The 14,256-nt window shown below is 40.1% G+C and overlaps 1 protein-coding gene across 4 annotated transcripts; it reads right to left on the reverse strand.

Annotated features, from left to right (window-relative positions):
• Window positions 1–578: 578 nt before the first annotated feature.
• On the reverse strand, window positions 579–13,924 carry ube2q1 (ubiquitin-conjugating enzyme E2Q family member 1). Of its 4 annotated transcripts, none has more exons than XM_027007993.2 (13): window positions 13,340–13,924; window positions 9,648–9,752; window positions 8,265–8,387; window positions 7,974–8,030; window positions 7,662–7,802; window positions 6,888–6,972; window positions 6,431–6,491; window positions 6,200–6,290; window positions 5,765–5,823; window positions 5,375–5,423; window positions 5,001–5,096; window positions 4,107–4,173; window positions 579–2,624 (listed from the first exon to the last, which is right to left on the reverse strand). In XM_027007993.2, the coding sequence occupies exons 1-13, from the start codon at window positions 13,496–13,498 to the stop codon at window positions 2,593–2,595; spliced, it is 1,125 nt and encodes a 374-aa protein (XP_026863794.1). In that variant the 5' UTR covers window positions 13,499–13,924; the 3' UTR covers window positions 579–2,592. The 4 variants fall into 4 exon arrangements, with proteins under 4 accessions (XP_026863794.1, XP_026863792.1, XP_026863793.1 ...); XM_027007991.2 differs by having other exon boundaries at window positions 7,647–7,802; XM_027007992.2 differs by having other exon boundaries at window positions 7,662–7,805.
• Window positions 13,925–14,256: the final 332 nt, after the last annotated feature.

Below are 14,256 nucleotides of genomic sequence, written 5' to 3' on the forward strand. Positions count from 1 at the left end.
CATGAGGACCCCAAAGAGGCCAAAACTGTTTAAAATCTTCATTTCCACCAAAATCCAGCAGCTTAAGTTACACTAAGGTTTTTCTCTTTTTTATTTACACATCAACCACCACCTGCTGCTCTCAATCTTTATGCCACACCCTTCAAACAGGAGCAAACATGCCCCAGAGACCAAGTCAGAAGGAAAAATATTGTATGTCCCAAGTTACAAAATGTTTGCTTACTGAACGCAGCCCAAGAAGCAGTTATTTTTTACTTTGGCTAGAACCCAAATCAGCAAGCATGTGTCGGCCTGATAGTAGAATGATGGCCCTGGGCTAACGGGCTTTTGTGAAGTGGATGCTCCCGCTTTACAGGTGCCAATGCCAAACAAAGACATAAGGGAGATTTAGGACATTATTAGATTTAAGAGGGGGATTATAAAATTGGAAAAACCACTGGTCGCAATACATTATGAAGGGCAGTATGACTACAGATTTGCATTTAACAATATATTAAATCAACCAGGTGTGTTACGCTAGAGATATTAGAAAGCTGGCAAGACTTAATATAGATTAATGAATTCCTGGGTTTGTGATATGCAAAGAATACCACACCATTTTATTCCTTGTTAAGATTATCACAAACATTGTGTCCAATATTTGACCCAGACTCCTGGTTCAAGTCACTTTAACAAAGTCACAATTACACTCCCATAGTTTTAACTCAGGAACGCAGTAGTCCACAGACAAAAACACCAACTGAAGCTGTGCATGTGAAAATGTAGGCATTTACACAAACTCAGGGGCAAAGCACCCTTGTGAATCACATGATGATTGAGGGCGATTTGAGCCTTAAATTGATGAAGCACAATATAATTTTGTCCTGTGAAAGCCTAGTGCATGTAGAATTGGAGTGTGTTAAACAGTACTTTGTAAAAAAGCTCCGCCGTTTCTATGGAGGCATCAAGAACTCCTGAAAACACATGATTCTATTTTTATCTTCCTTATAGTGGATGTATGGGTTATGGCAAAAGATGAAGTGGTTTGTGTGAAAACATGGCATTTCTGTAGGTCATGTGGGCAGCAATGTTAGAGAGGGGATCCTTTCATAAGGCAATAACGGTTACTTTTTCAGCAGAGGTTCCAACCTCAAGTCTAGGAAATCTACTGTCTTGCAGATTGTAATTCCAACAGGCCTGGTCCTACTAGTCAGCCTTTACGGAAGGCCTTGATTACCAGGATCCAGCATGTTGGACTAGGGCTGGAACTAAACTTGGTGGGGTGGCAGACTTGGGCACCTCTGCTTCACAGCAGCTGGGGCCACATATCTAAACAATGCATCTGCATTCTAAACAAGCTTAGATTGTTTTGTGGCTTACGCAACCCGCAGAAGCTCATTGCCAGGGAGTGCTTAATACTTTAACCTCTCTATGTGCCCGAGTTGGGGTGGGGTGGGGGTGGGGGGGAGCTGAGATGTGTTTACATAATGGCGCAACATTACTGTGTTATAGTAATCACAGTAGAAATCACACTGGTTAAAAGAGGAATGGTCACAACTGCAGTTAATGATGGCAGAGCAACATACAATTTCCATTCTCACAAGAAAAAAAAAAGGAAAAAAAAGCAGTAGTCATAATGCATACATAAAAACATGTTTAAAGGTATTCAATTTGTCACCATGAGGATATCAATTAGGTCATTTTACCTTATTCTATTTGTGAGATATATCTTCAGAAGTAAGGACGTTCCGCACTATGCAGGCATGTACTAAGCGATCCAGTCCTGTCTCAGTGAAGCCTGCTGGACTTGATGGGAAAATTCATTCACTGCAATACATCTTTACAGGTTTACTTACAGACAGAGTTCATTTTGATGACTTTACAGTGATCAAGTCCAACTTGCTCAGTCGCAGCTATTTTTCAGTGCGCGACCACAGAAGCCAAAGGCTCCGAAAAAGGACAAGAGCTTGGAGGGGCCATAGCATCGAGCCTCCGCCTCTCTGAAAACATGGGCTCATCATAAGCGTCGATTTCCCCTAAACATCTCCCTGCCATACTTAAGTCTTTTCTTTCCTGTCTTACTCACAATATGGCAGTTAACATTCCAAACCACTGTAGACATGGGGGAGGTTTAGACAAACGACGAGCCAAGCATCCACAAGCCTGTTGCTCCGCAGGAATCTCGTCATTTTTATGAGATTGCCAAGATCAAGATGACAAAGGGATATCCATCCATGAAGCTTGGAGAGTCACAGGTATCCCTTTTGCAAATATGCCATATTAAATTCCAGTCTGTCAACCAAGCAGCCCAAGAGAGAAAGCGACTGGAAGGGAGGAAAGGACAGCCAGCAGGAGAGAATACAGGAGCAGAGAAAGACGCTGTATAGACAAAATGGAAGAATTAATGTTTTACCCATTAACTCTGCAGGCCAAACGTGTTGTTCAGAAGTCACATAATCCAGACATGGAGTTGTCCAATTAGCAACAGAATGATGTGGGTGAGGGGGAACACCACAAAAAAGGGAAAAAAAAACAAAACAAAAAAAACCTCTAAAAAGAACAGGTGTTGACTCCAAGACATTCTGTCCTAGTTTGAATGCGGAGAGATTTTCCTTATCCATCTTCTTTTGGTGGTGTGTACCAGCCTGTGAGGATCAAAGGTGCAGGCACACGCACACGCACACGCACACGCGCACACACACACACACACACACACACACACACACACACACACACACACACACACACACACACACACACACACACACACACACACACACACACACACACACACACACACACACACACACACACACACACACACACACACACACACACACACACACACTTGAGTGACCAAAGAAACTGGCCTGGAAACATCCAAGACAACAAGAACTGTCAAAACATATCTGCCTCAAAACATGGTCTCCGTTAGCACTAGTCTAACTTAATCTGTCAGTCCCCAACAGAAGAAATGCAGGGGACGTCCACATCAGAAGTCAAATATCCACTAACTGGGTTGTGAAACACTTAAGTGACCCTAAAAGCCAGCTTACAATTTGCATTAACATGATTTTCTGGTGATACAGCCACATTTGAACTTGGCCAAATGAAATGCCAGTTGATCACTTACACCACATTTGGAGGTGGTCAGAAACTAATCTTGACCACATTTAATACAAGTGCAAACAGAATGTGTTCGTTACTCACATACAATTAGATAAATGGAAATTTGTCTGCAAAGTGCTGACTCCTCTCTCATGCCCCAAAATCCTCTAGAATTTGAAAGCAGTTAGAAGACAAAGCTTTCTCCTTTGCCCATGCAATTTGTTTCCCATTTGAAATGGTTTCTTTTAGTAATTGACAGCATGTACTACGCAGATGCCAAACGTTTTACAGTAGGAAGTGAAACGGAAATGGCGTACATGTTGGGCACCTTTTTTTCTTACAAGAGTTCAATATCTTAACTCATCAGTTCATACTGGGGAACCTGGGCAAAGTATATCGATACCAGATGCAGATCCAGACATAAAATGCATGTTAATGCAAGATGTAAACAGGCCCTGAGACAGTAGTGTGTTATTTCTGATTGGTACAAGCGAGTATAAATTTCTATTTGTTTTATTTGCATTATTTAATACATTAGCTGTCCAGGAAAAATGCACAGATGTTAACCCTTGCCCTTAGCTTGAAAACTTCAGTGAGATACTGCATTCAATGAGCCATTAGGGCTGAGTGAATGTGTTTATATGTATGTAGAGCAGAATATAAACAATTAACATCTAATAAAGTGTAACGATCGATCGATAGATAGATCGATAGATACTTATAAAATGCTCACTGTACATTCCATAAACCATGTTCAAAATGCACTAACATGCAAAATTACAAGAGACAGAGACTGAAGTAATAACATGGTTCACAGCACCACAGTCCTGTTATCAAAGAAGTGAAGCATGTTATAGTAAGTTTAACTGAGAGAATAGGCACATTATAGGAATACCCACACCACCCAGCTACCTTCCCCTATTAATTTCATATTCTGGAAGCGTATCTACACCTACTTAAAAGACTCAACAAGAAATGATTTGCCCTCAAAGACCATCCAAAATAAAAGGAATATTTACCATTCTTTTCATGGATCTGCACCAGCGATTTGTAAGACTGTTGTGCTCTGGCAAGATTGTACTGGTTCTAAAAGGTGGGGGAAAAACAGACCTCAAAGTTAGAATGGTACCAAAGGAGTTGCACAATATAAAAGACCACAGGTAAAGGGTACATGCATGCAAAAAATGCTGTAAGATTACATGACAGTGCAAATGATAGCATTTGTGTGGGTATCAAATTTCACAAATTCCATGCATTTGGGACTTGTTATAATAATCAAAAAAAAAAAAAAAATGAAGATAAAATGTTGATGCTAAAAATTAATTTGTAGATGATAAAATCTAAATTTAAATCAGGAATTACTAGTTTTCATATACAATATGTAAATTTTCCATGCTGTTTGCTAGTGTTAATACTGAGGGTAATTACAGTTGCTTTGGCTATTCTGGAATCACTGGCTTGACATTGCTAAGCAATAGCATTCTTACAGTGGAAGTATTTATTGCTGTGACCCGAGTTGCCAGACACACAACTCGGAAAGTCTAGTACAGAAGTATTTGGATCACAGTCCATGAGGTGTGGGTCCTACACATTTCCCATACTCCCTTTACCTAAGAGTCAAGTGTGATGACAAACATGACCAACCAGTTACATGAACTGATTTGTTAACCAACAGTAGTTACTATATGCAAGGCTTAGAACCGAGGTCCACACTTAAGTACCACTGGTCTAGAGTAAGGCTAACAAATGTTAAGCCTATAGACCTTGCCAATTCATTTTACTTCACTTTTTCTAACACACCTGGGAGGCAGGCAAGCAGCCTCTAATGCTTACCAGATTGACACTGAAACATAACATAACTGATGGCCCCCTGATATATTTGATGACAACATGTGTTCAATACATATCTTTACCTTATTGGCTCCAAACTGTACTCTGGCTTTTCCTTTGACTAAAGTGGCATTAATCTGCATGATGACAGACTCAATGGAATAGGCACTACTCCAGCCCTGTGAACAGTTAGCACACAGTCATGATGATGTACTGGTCATTTCCACTTCTACTGGGTCGAGGCTTGGATGGCAACTCAACCAAGGTGACCAAGTGCTCATATAAAGCTACTATTAATGTAGTTAATACAAGGTATTTAATTAGAAAAAAAACATGCAGAGCTCTTGTAAGAAATCGGAAAAAAAAAAAAAAAAAAAAAAAAAAAAAAAAAAAAAGACATGAATGGTAAACAATGACACCAAAACTAATGAGTCAGAAGTGAAGGTGTGACCCACACCTGCTTGGTGAGTAGTTCCATGCACAGGGCCCCTCCTCCAAGGACGTAACTAAAGCAAAACCAAAATAAACAAGATCATTCATTCTATACAAACAAGCAAAAAACAGATAAGATCATGCTATCAAAGTAAAATACAGGCTCTCCAAATGTTATATATACATACTTGAGAGAGTACATTAAAACCAAACAAACAAAAACACACAAACACACACTTAAAAATATATTATGCAATCTATATAACACAGAATGTGCCATTATTTTTGACCTCCTATGGTTTCATAAGACAGTAATGCCACACCTTTCCTTCATAGCTCTCAATAAAGCAACATTCATGCCATCATAAACAGTGAAACACAATTAAGCAAATCAGATCCATCACCAGGTACTCACCCTCCTGATAAAACCGGAGAAACTACTCGTACAAATGGCGGGTCAAAGGGAAAGTTGTCCTGCAGACCCCAGAGAAAAATATTAAATAGTTTTGTTTCCATGCATTCAGCCTATACCAAGCATCACATATTTGAAACACCAGAGTGCAGTAATAAATTAATTCAAAGCCAGTTTGCTTTGTAGCTGCCCACAAATCATGTCATTGGTCTTCTGAAATGTAAACATCAGCCTAGCCGCTCATTATTGAGAGAGGACAACTGCTACACCACCGTCAAAACCAGAGAAAAAGTAAAAACTCCATTAGATAGTCAGTAAGCAGATTGCTTGCTGCTGCGACTAGAGAGCTCCTTCACTGGCCTGGCTGGTGCTTTCAAACCTGCAGACACTCCAAAACAATATGGCTGACTGATGACACACAGTATCCCAAAGACTCACTTTGTATGAGAAATTGAGGAGTATATAGTCCATGCCCTCCTTCTCCTTCAGCACCTGGAGGTCACTGTGCAGAGGACTGTCTGGATCCACCCTGTTCACAGGAGTTGAGAGAATTAATACAATCACCATATGGTCAGGTCAATCTCAAAATCTCACAAAAGGTTGATATCAGAATTGAGGGGAAAAAAAGAAAAAGAAAACAAAGAACACCCCCCCCCCCCAAACACTTACGTTCTTAATTTGACGTGCCACTCATATAGGCTGTCGTTAACAAGCTCCACTGAATAGATACCTGCAATAGTAAGGTAAAACCCAACATGAGTGGTAAAATCCTTCCCCCGTTCCTGTCCATACAATACAAACATACATGGATACTGACAAGCACATCCCTTTTACACCAATCTCAACACAAAAGGGAGTTTAGATAAGCCAGTTTAAAAATGTACAAGGGCTGGGAATCGGAAGTACTGCTTGAGAGTAGTGGTGAAAAGGAGCTATGGTGTGCATGACAGTTCAATCAAGATTTGAAAGGAAGAAAAGGTGTGATGCAGTGATTGCCTTAGGTCTTGGAAGAAATTGGTCCGATGTAGGTAGGACATGGGTCAACAACTTGGTATAAAAGACAACCAACATACGCCAAGCCTGTGTTAAAAGCAGTGGCTTGGTGTAAAAGGGGCATCGCGCTCACCTGATTTATAACTCTGAGATCGGTAGATCTCCCGGAGTTCCTTCATTAGGCGGTCCGACGCTTGGACGGACCCCGACACTGCACCCTGCAATGCCAAACATGTCCCATACAACACACACACAGACAGAGAGAGAGAGACACAGGTCACTTTACACCAAGCAAAACTACCAGGGGACTTCAGTCCAAAAAGTAAGCAAATAAATCATGTATACACATATGAACAAGACCAGCCACACAGATCAAACACAACCTTAACCAACCTAACACTAAAATACACAATTCTAATCAACACAAACAAGCCAGCAAGCACAACAGAGGGCCCAGCTCAAGCGGAATAGGATGCTCCATTTCTCAGCCTTAAAGGCTAGAGAGAGGACTTGTGTTCCACTTTCACTACACATTTTTAGCACAGCCTGCAAAAGACTGCACTGTTAAATAGAGAAACAATGCCACAACTGTAGATGTAAACGTGTTCTTTTATGTAATGTACACATATTTAAGAGAGTACAGACTAGGCTATATTAAAAAAACAAACAAAAAAAACCACCTCCTTAAAAAAGCAAGATGCTAAGAAGCCTGCCAGAGCTGAGGCATGGCCATGCATCGTCCCCCCCACCCCCCAAAAGATCACCAACATTGCAACAACTGTTTAAAGTACTAATAACAAGTACTAGTACTAATACTAAACATGCCACCCAAAAAACAAACCCACATTAATATTCCCCATGAACCCTCAAAGCATAAGAAAAGCCACCTTACCGAATGAGCACTTACGTTCAAGTGGTCCTGCCTCTGGTTCTTACGGATCTTCTCGAGGATGGCCAGGTTTTCCTTCTCTATGCCATCGTCCTCAGATTTTTTCCCATCCACTGGCTCTTCCTCTTTCATCTCATAATGGTCCAGGTCCTCTATGTCCTGCTGACAGTATGAAGAACAGATCAGAGCTCAGTAATAGTCAGTGACAATTAGTAAATGACAATAAGGTACAAAAAGCACCCAGAAGGTGTATGGCATCCCCAAAGATGGATATTTATATATAAAAGAACAAATACAACAACTACATAAAATAAGGGAAAAAGCATGCACCTCTCCCATCTCTTCTTCCTCCTCCTCCTCTGAAGTAACCTCATCTGTGGTGCCATGCTAAAGACACACACACACACACACACACACACACACACACACACACACACACACACACACACACACACACACACACACACACACACCACAAAAGACACTCCAGCATACTTTAACAACTTGGAGCTCCATCAAATGCTGCTCTGTTAAATACAGCTCAAATGTGTTAGTGTGTCTAAATGTAATGCCCAACAGTGTTTTGGAGCCAAGCCCAAAGACTATGATAAGAAAGTGTACCTTTCTCTCCGGGTTGACGGGGCCAGCGGGGAGAGGCTGATCTAGCATCTCCACATCAGGGTGCTGGGGCAGATTATACAGCCTACATAGATCACAGATCAGTCTCTTCAGCTGCTGCAGGAGCTGGTGGAGAAAAAACAGCAGAAATTGCACATGGTTTTTAGTGCAAACTGCAACCAGGAGAGAGTCTTTGGGGACTGAGGGACAAAATCCCCATAAATACAACTTGCGAATTCTTAATACCCCACACTCAAGCCTATTTGAGAGGCTGATGGCTATCTATATATAGTACGCCATGCCTAGCAGGGTAATGGAGCCCATTTGACACCATCACAACAGCAGCTGATAGAATCTCACCTGCATGTAATCAGTATCTCACATGTGAACAATACATAAAAGATCAAACATATTGTAAAAACAACTGGCACATGTCTTGTACCTTTTTGAAATAACAGCTCATTTCAACAAATTCAAAACATTCTAATGCCTTGCCCCAAAACTAAATAAAGAAAACATGGGTAGGAATTTAAAAGCCAAAAAACTTTTTAGATTGTGAACTTCACAAAAATATCACCAAATGCAGATACGTTTAATGCAACTGCCAACAGCAAGGAGTGTCGGATGCCTGTAACTCTTACCAATGTGCTGTTTATTTCACTGTTGAACAACTGAAACCTCATGGTTCACTTCACACAGGGAGGCGTTTCTAGTACCTTACTTTGCTGAACTTGTGGTTATGTTGGATTGCTAAGTGTGACCTGTTGTGGTACACCCCATCTCTCACAAACTATTACTGGCAATGTCTGTGGCTTATGCATAAGGAGTTTTTTTTTCACATCTCATTCTCAACTGTTACTTAATACCGTCCACATTTACATTTATGATGGAATTTCATGTGCGACAGTAAGAGTCTGTCATGATGAATGGAAATGACGGCAGGAGGACTTTTTAAAGCTACAATTACTTATCACAGGAATTTGGTTCTTACAACTAATTGGTATTATTAATGTGACAATACAAAAAAAAAAAAATCACACATTTTAATCTCAACATTATTAAATTGTATTAAGCATACCATTTATTGGATTAGCCTACTCCTAGTATAAATAAATATATAACTGCAAATTTTAGTATTTACGCAGCTATATGAAAGGTACACTAATGAACGTAATACAACAAAGACAGGCAATTATTTTGCTTAGCATATCAACACATTCAGCAGCAGTTAACGATGACCTTAAAAAAAGCCTTGACCTCTGTAACTTCCACCATGACCAGCCTTCACAAGCATAAGAACACACTCCGACACACTGACTTGACAAACTACAATTATGTTGAAGAGCAGAATCAGGCTAATCAAGTGCAAGAAAGAAAGACTCTTACCAGTGTACTGCCTTTTCTTACATCCTCCAGGCGTTCCAGTATTTGTGTCAGACTGGGGTCATCGGAGTCCACAAACCATATTGGGGGTGTTGACGGATAAGATTCCTGAGAGACAGCCAGGTGAATATAGGTAAATTAAATCTGACTGAGGAAAAGGGTTAAAAAGTAGGCAAAGGTGATGGTGAGTGTCCATGTCAGTGAAAACATGATGGCTTTGATAATGACCAAACCATTCATTCATGACTTGCTTTGATAAACTGCAAATGGTTCTCCAATCCTAGACATTTTTCTTCTTTTATGCTTTGTTAGATTTGTACAGGCAAACTGCACAGCATGCACCAACTGACCATTTTACAGACTTGGAAAATTAGCCTAATCCAACCATAATTACATGCACAATACCAACTGTGCCAACCTAACAAAAGGAATTTTGAAATACAATTACTGTCATAGTAAAATACAAAAGAACTTTTACAGTTCCAAGTGCACCCCAGAGCAAGTCAGAATGATACAGAGACCACAGAATGGTAGAGAGATTATACACATAGAAGCAAAAACTGAAGTCTTCAAAGCCTCTTGATCCTCAACTACTCACCAGTAGGAGAAGCAGTCACTTAACCCTGCCTTCCTCATCTATGTCCATATCTATTTAACAAACAGCAGGATCCAAGATGGTGAATATCGTCATGTACCAATCCAATACGATACTATTGGTGTCAAGCCAATATCAGCAGAAAGTGCTGAATTGGATACCAGAGGGAAAAAAACTTAATCTGATCAAATTTTGTAACAATTCTAGGTTTATACATCATAGAATTGCTGTGGCAAAGCATAGCATAAAGTGAAGCAGATCATTTGTTTATGTGGAAATGGTATATGTCAGTATATATACAAATTTACTTTGGTTAGATCTGATTTTTTTAGATATGGCATGCATAAGTATTATTCAATAATAAGTCCTTTTTCATTTCAAACTGAAAATAATCTAATTTTGGTCCACATTTGTACTGTGATTATTGGTACTATGATCTATTTGTAAACAAAACATAAAAGAACAAAAATTGAAATAATGCTGTGGTTTGGTACAAGTCACATTGACTATGTATTCCAACCTGTATGGAAGCGGAGTGTTTAATCAATCCAAATATCACAAATGGGAAGGGGTGTGTGGGTGTATGTAGTGAGCTGTATGGGTCCACATGCTAGGATCAGGATACTGTTGTGGATTTTAGCTTGGTGCTCAACAGCCTCACCCCTGAATAGCTGTATGTGTCTCACACACACACACAATTTGCAAAATGGTCTACAACAATGACAAACAGAACACACCCCATGGGCCCTCATACTGCCCACTAGTAGATGCATCACAAGGCTGTGTGCTTTTCTATTGCCCTCCTTATTGGCACACGCCAATGAGTGAACCTACAGTGATTAGGGATAGGTCAGAAATAATTGCCCTACCCCTAATTCCTGATGACATAAAAATAAATATTTGACTAGTCATCCAACGGATGACTAGCTGATTAGGGAGACTGACAAAGAGATGTTTTAATCATTGCCCCTGAGGGCACTGCCACCCTCAGTCAAAACGGTGAATAGAAATCTAATTAAGATGAATTTTTATGACTAGTAATCATTATTATAATATAAATATTAAATGTGTATGTATATAAATAACTACACAAACATAGGAGTAATGTTATAACTATATATCAATTGTGATTTACATGTGATAAGTTACCTATGCTATGCCTCTTAGAAAGGTAAACTCATTTTGTAAAGATGTCATTAAAAGTAAATTCTGACTGAGTCATCCATCATTATGGGGAATTTGGAATGCAGTAATTCATTATCAAAACAGTCCTCAAACTCAGAACACCAGCAGTACTTCCTCAATCCTTTAAATCCATTCAGACCATAATCGGCAGGTGCTTTAAGTGTCTTCCCCATGCCCCCATCTCTGATTAATTAGCACCAAAACCTATTGCACTTGCAGAAATTCTATTGCATTCTCGTAAACTGCACATTGCTATTAGCCATCCTCCCGCCCGAGTAGTTCACCGAGTTTAGAAGACATTACTTGGATTATACAATGTACCATCAGTCCTGATATATTGTGTGCGCCAAAATTAAGGTTACGCGTGTCTGTGGTAGTGTCGGGCAGTACTTAATAGGCAGAATCGTAAATTCACAAATTCAATGTACATGACATAGCTGTACAAAGTCAGTGATGCTGATTGGGAAATGATTTACATTTAGCTAGCATATCTGTTTACTATGAATTGCAGCGCTGGTCCCTAGCTAGCCCTTCGTTTACAAATTAGTCACAGATCTCCGATCAGGAAAAACGTCTGCAGTTGATATCCAATCAGACACAAATTGTAGCTGGATGATCTTTAACAAACAACTGCTACAACAACAAATCGCTATGTTATTGTTATTATAACTACTACTACCACCTCCAATGCGGAGCGTCCCACATAGCTAACATTTTAGGTAAGATACCCAGCTAGCTAGTTTCCCCGTCTAGAAAAAAGGGGGAAAACGCCGTTGCGCAGCAATTCAATTTGCTCCGTATCAGCATCGGTTTATAACTAATTGTCTCTTCATCTGAAATAAAGCGTTAACTGGCCAATCGACTATCAAACCACTAAAACGGACAAAGGAAATTGAAAAGCTGGCTTGCAAACTAGGCAGTTAGCAAGATAAAGATATAAATTTAAAAAATATAACGTAACGAGCTCGTAGAAAGATAGAGATAGCAGGCTAACTAACCAGATGAATGCAGAACACAATTCGTTCTACTACCGAGATGTTACAGAGCGTCCCACCCACCAATACAGATATTTAAACACGTACACACACACACACACACAACAAAATGATACACATTAATGGCGTTTCTTTAAACATGAATAACAGTCAACTAGTTCTAGCTAACTTGTAGCCAATGCCACTCGGTAGTGTATGCATTTAACCATAGCTATTTTTGTTAGCTCGCTAGCTGCACATGAATGCGTAAATCAGACTTATTCGGCCTGTCTGGCGTAAGACTTTCTCTGCAATGTTTTAATTAGCTAGCCAACTAATAACATCGCTTGCTTGTTATACTGTCCAGTTAGCTAACCTAACCTAGCTGACTCATCAGACATGTAGTTAGCTAGCTAGCCTTGGCATCCAGTAACGCAGCTAGATAGATAGATAAATAGCCAATCAGCTAACAACGACAATTTATAGAAAATGTCGTTGAACAAGGTTAGCCAGCTAGTTACCCAGCTCAAGCAGTAACGCCGCGCGAACATTATATTAGCGACTGGTGTGGGTAGCTAATCGATTATAACCAGCAATCCAACTAGGGTTAGCTATCTAACGTTTGGAATTCGACAAACTAGCTAAGATAGCTAGGCAAGTTAGATAAATTAGGAATTCGTCGCTAGCTAGCAGAGTACCCCAAATATCGCCGACACACAACCAGCTGATCGAGACAACACATGCTAGACACATAAGCTAGCCATTTAGTTAGCTAGCTAGCAAGCTAAGTATCTAGCTAGCAAGCGAGCCAGCTAACTGGCTAAACGTTGCTCCTATGGACAGCCAGCTAACTTTTCTTTTATATATTGGCTAGCTAGCTAAGTAGCTAGCTACAAATCTGGCGTGAGAAGTTAATTACCTAGTTAGATACATATTCTTACCGTAATATTACAGTGGATAATAAGTAGCTTTTCCCCAGTCACGTTAAATTGACAGCTTAGCTCATCTGGCTTCCAGTCGATAATTCTGAAACGTTCGTGATTCGGGTCAAAAATAGACTCCAGAAACTTCAGTTCGGCCTTCAGTCCCGAAACCGACATCTTCCGCTCATCTCCAGCGAAACCGCAGGGGAGGTGAGAAGCACAAGAGGGGACTTGAATTAGCCACGCAGCCGAATCCGAAAAGAAGCAAAGGCCAACAAAGAATAAAAGATACGCAGTTAAAACAACCCTTTCAAATCCCTCTTCGAGAAGCTAGCTCATGGGCTAACATAGTAGGCTAATAACGCCTTGGCTGGTTCGTTGTTTTTTTCCGCCTGTTTTGTTGATGTCAGTGAACAAAGAGTCAACCTAAGACATCAAACGTGTCCCTAGAGCGTTTTCCAGATATCATGCATTCTATATTAACTGCATTAACACTTCATTTTCTAAAGATGCTCTAAAATTTAGTCCTAATTGCGGGAACTATCTGCCTTCTAAATCCTGGCGCTAAACGGAAGCTTCTTCTGGGGTTTAAAGATGGCGTGCCTCTCGTGAACCCGCAGTCCCAGCATACTGTGCGCGAAAAACGGAGGTAAAAAGACTTTAGGCAGAGGAGTTTATGTTTATCTCGACTGTTTCGAGGTCGGACCGAAAATGTCAGAATTCTATGATTACTAAAGTATATAATCACATTTAACTGAACAGTTTAACAGTTTCCATTGTTGTTATACTTATTAGATAAAAGATTAAGAAAAACAAACAAAGGGGCATTTATGGAGTAAAACTACTCAAACTCTCTATACAAACCCTGATAACCTTAATAATTGCACAGCATATTTGTGTATGCATTTCAACAAGCCACGTCAGCAGGCAGTCTC

The sequence above is a fragment of the Electrophorus electricus genome, chromosome 4, assembly GCF_013358815.1.
Source record: "Electrophorus electricus isolate fEleEle1 chromosome 4, fEleEle1.pri, whole genome shotgun sequence".
Taxonomy (NCBI): domain Eukaryota; kingdom Metazoa; phylum Chordata; class Actinopteri; order Gymnotiformes; family Gymnotidae; genus Electrophorus; species Electrophorus electricus.

Excerpts from the sequence above, each read along its gene's own strand:
- ube2q1 (XM_027007990.2), bottom strand. The coding sequence starts at position 13,498 with ATGTCGGTTTCGGGACTGAAGGCCGAACTGAAGTTTCTGGAGTCTATT. Across the intron at positions 7,806-7,973 it reads AGGAAGAAGAGATGGGAGAG|CAGGACATAGAGGACCTGGA; the intron begins GTGCATGCTTTT and ends TCATACTGTCAG. Across the intron at positions 4,174-5,000 it reads TACAGTTTGGAGCCAATAAG|AACCAGTACAATCTTGCCAG; the intron begins GTAAAGATATGT and ends CCCACCTTTTAG.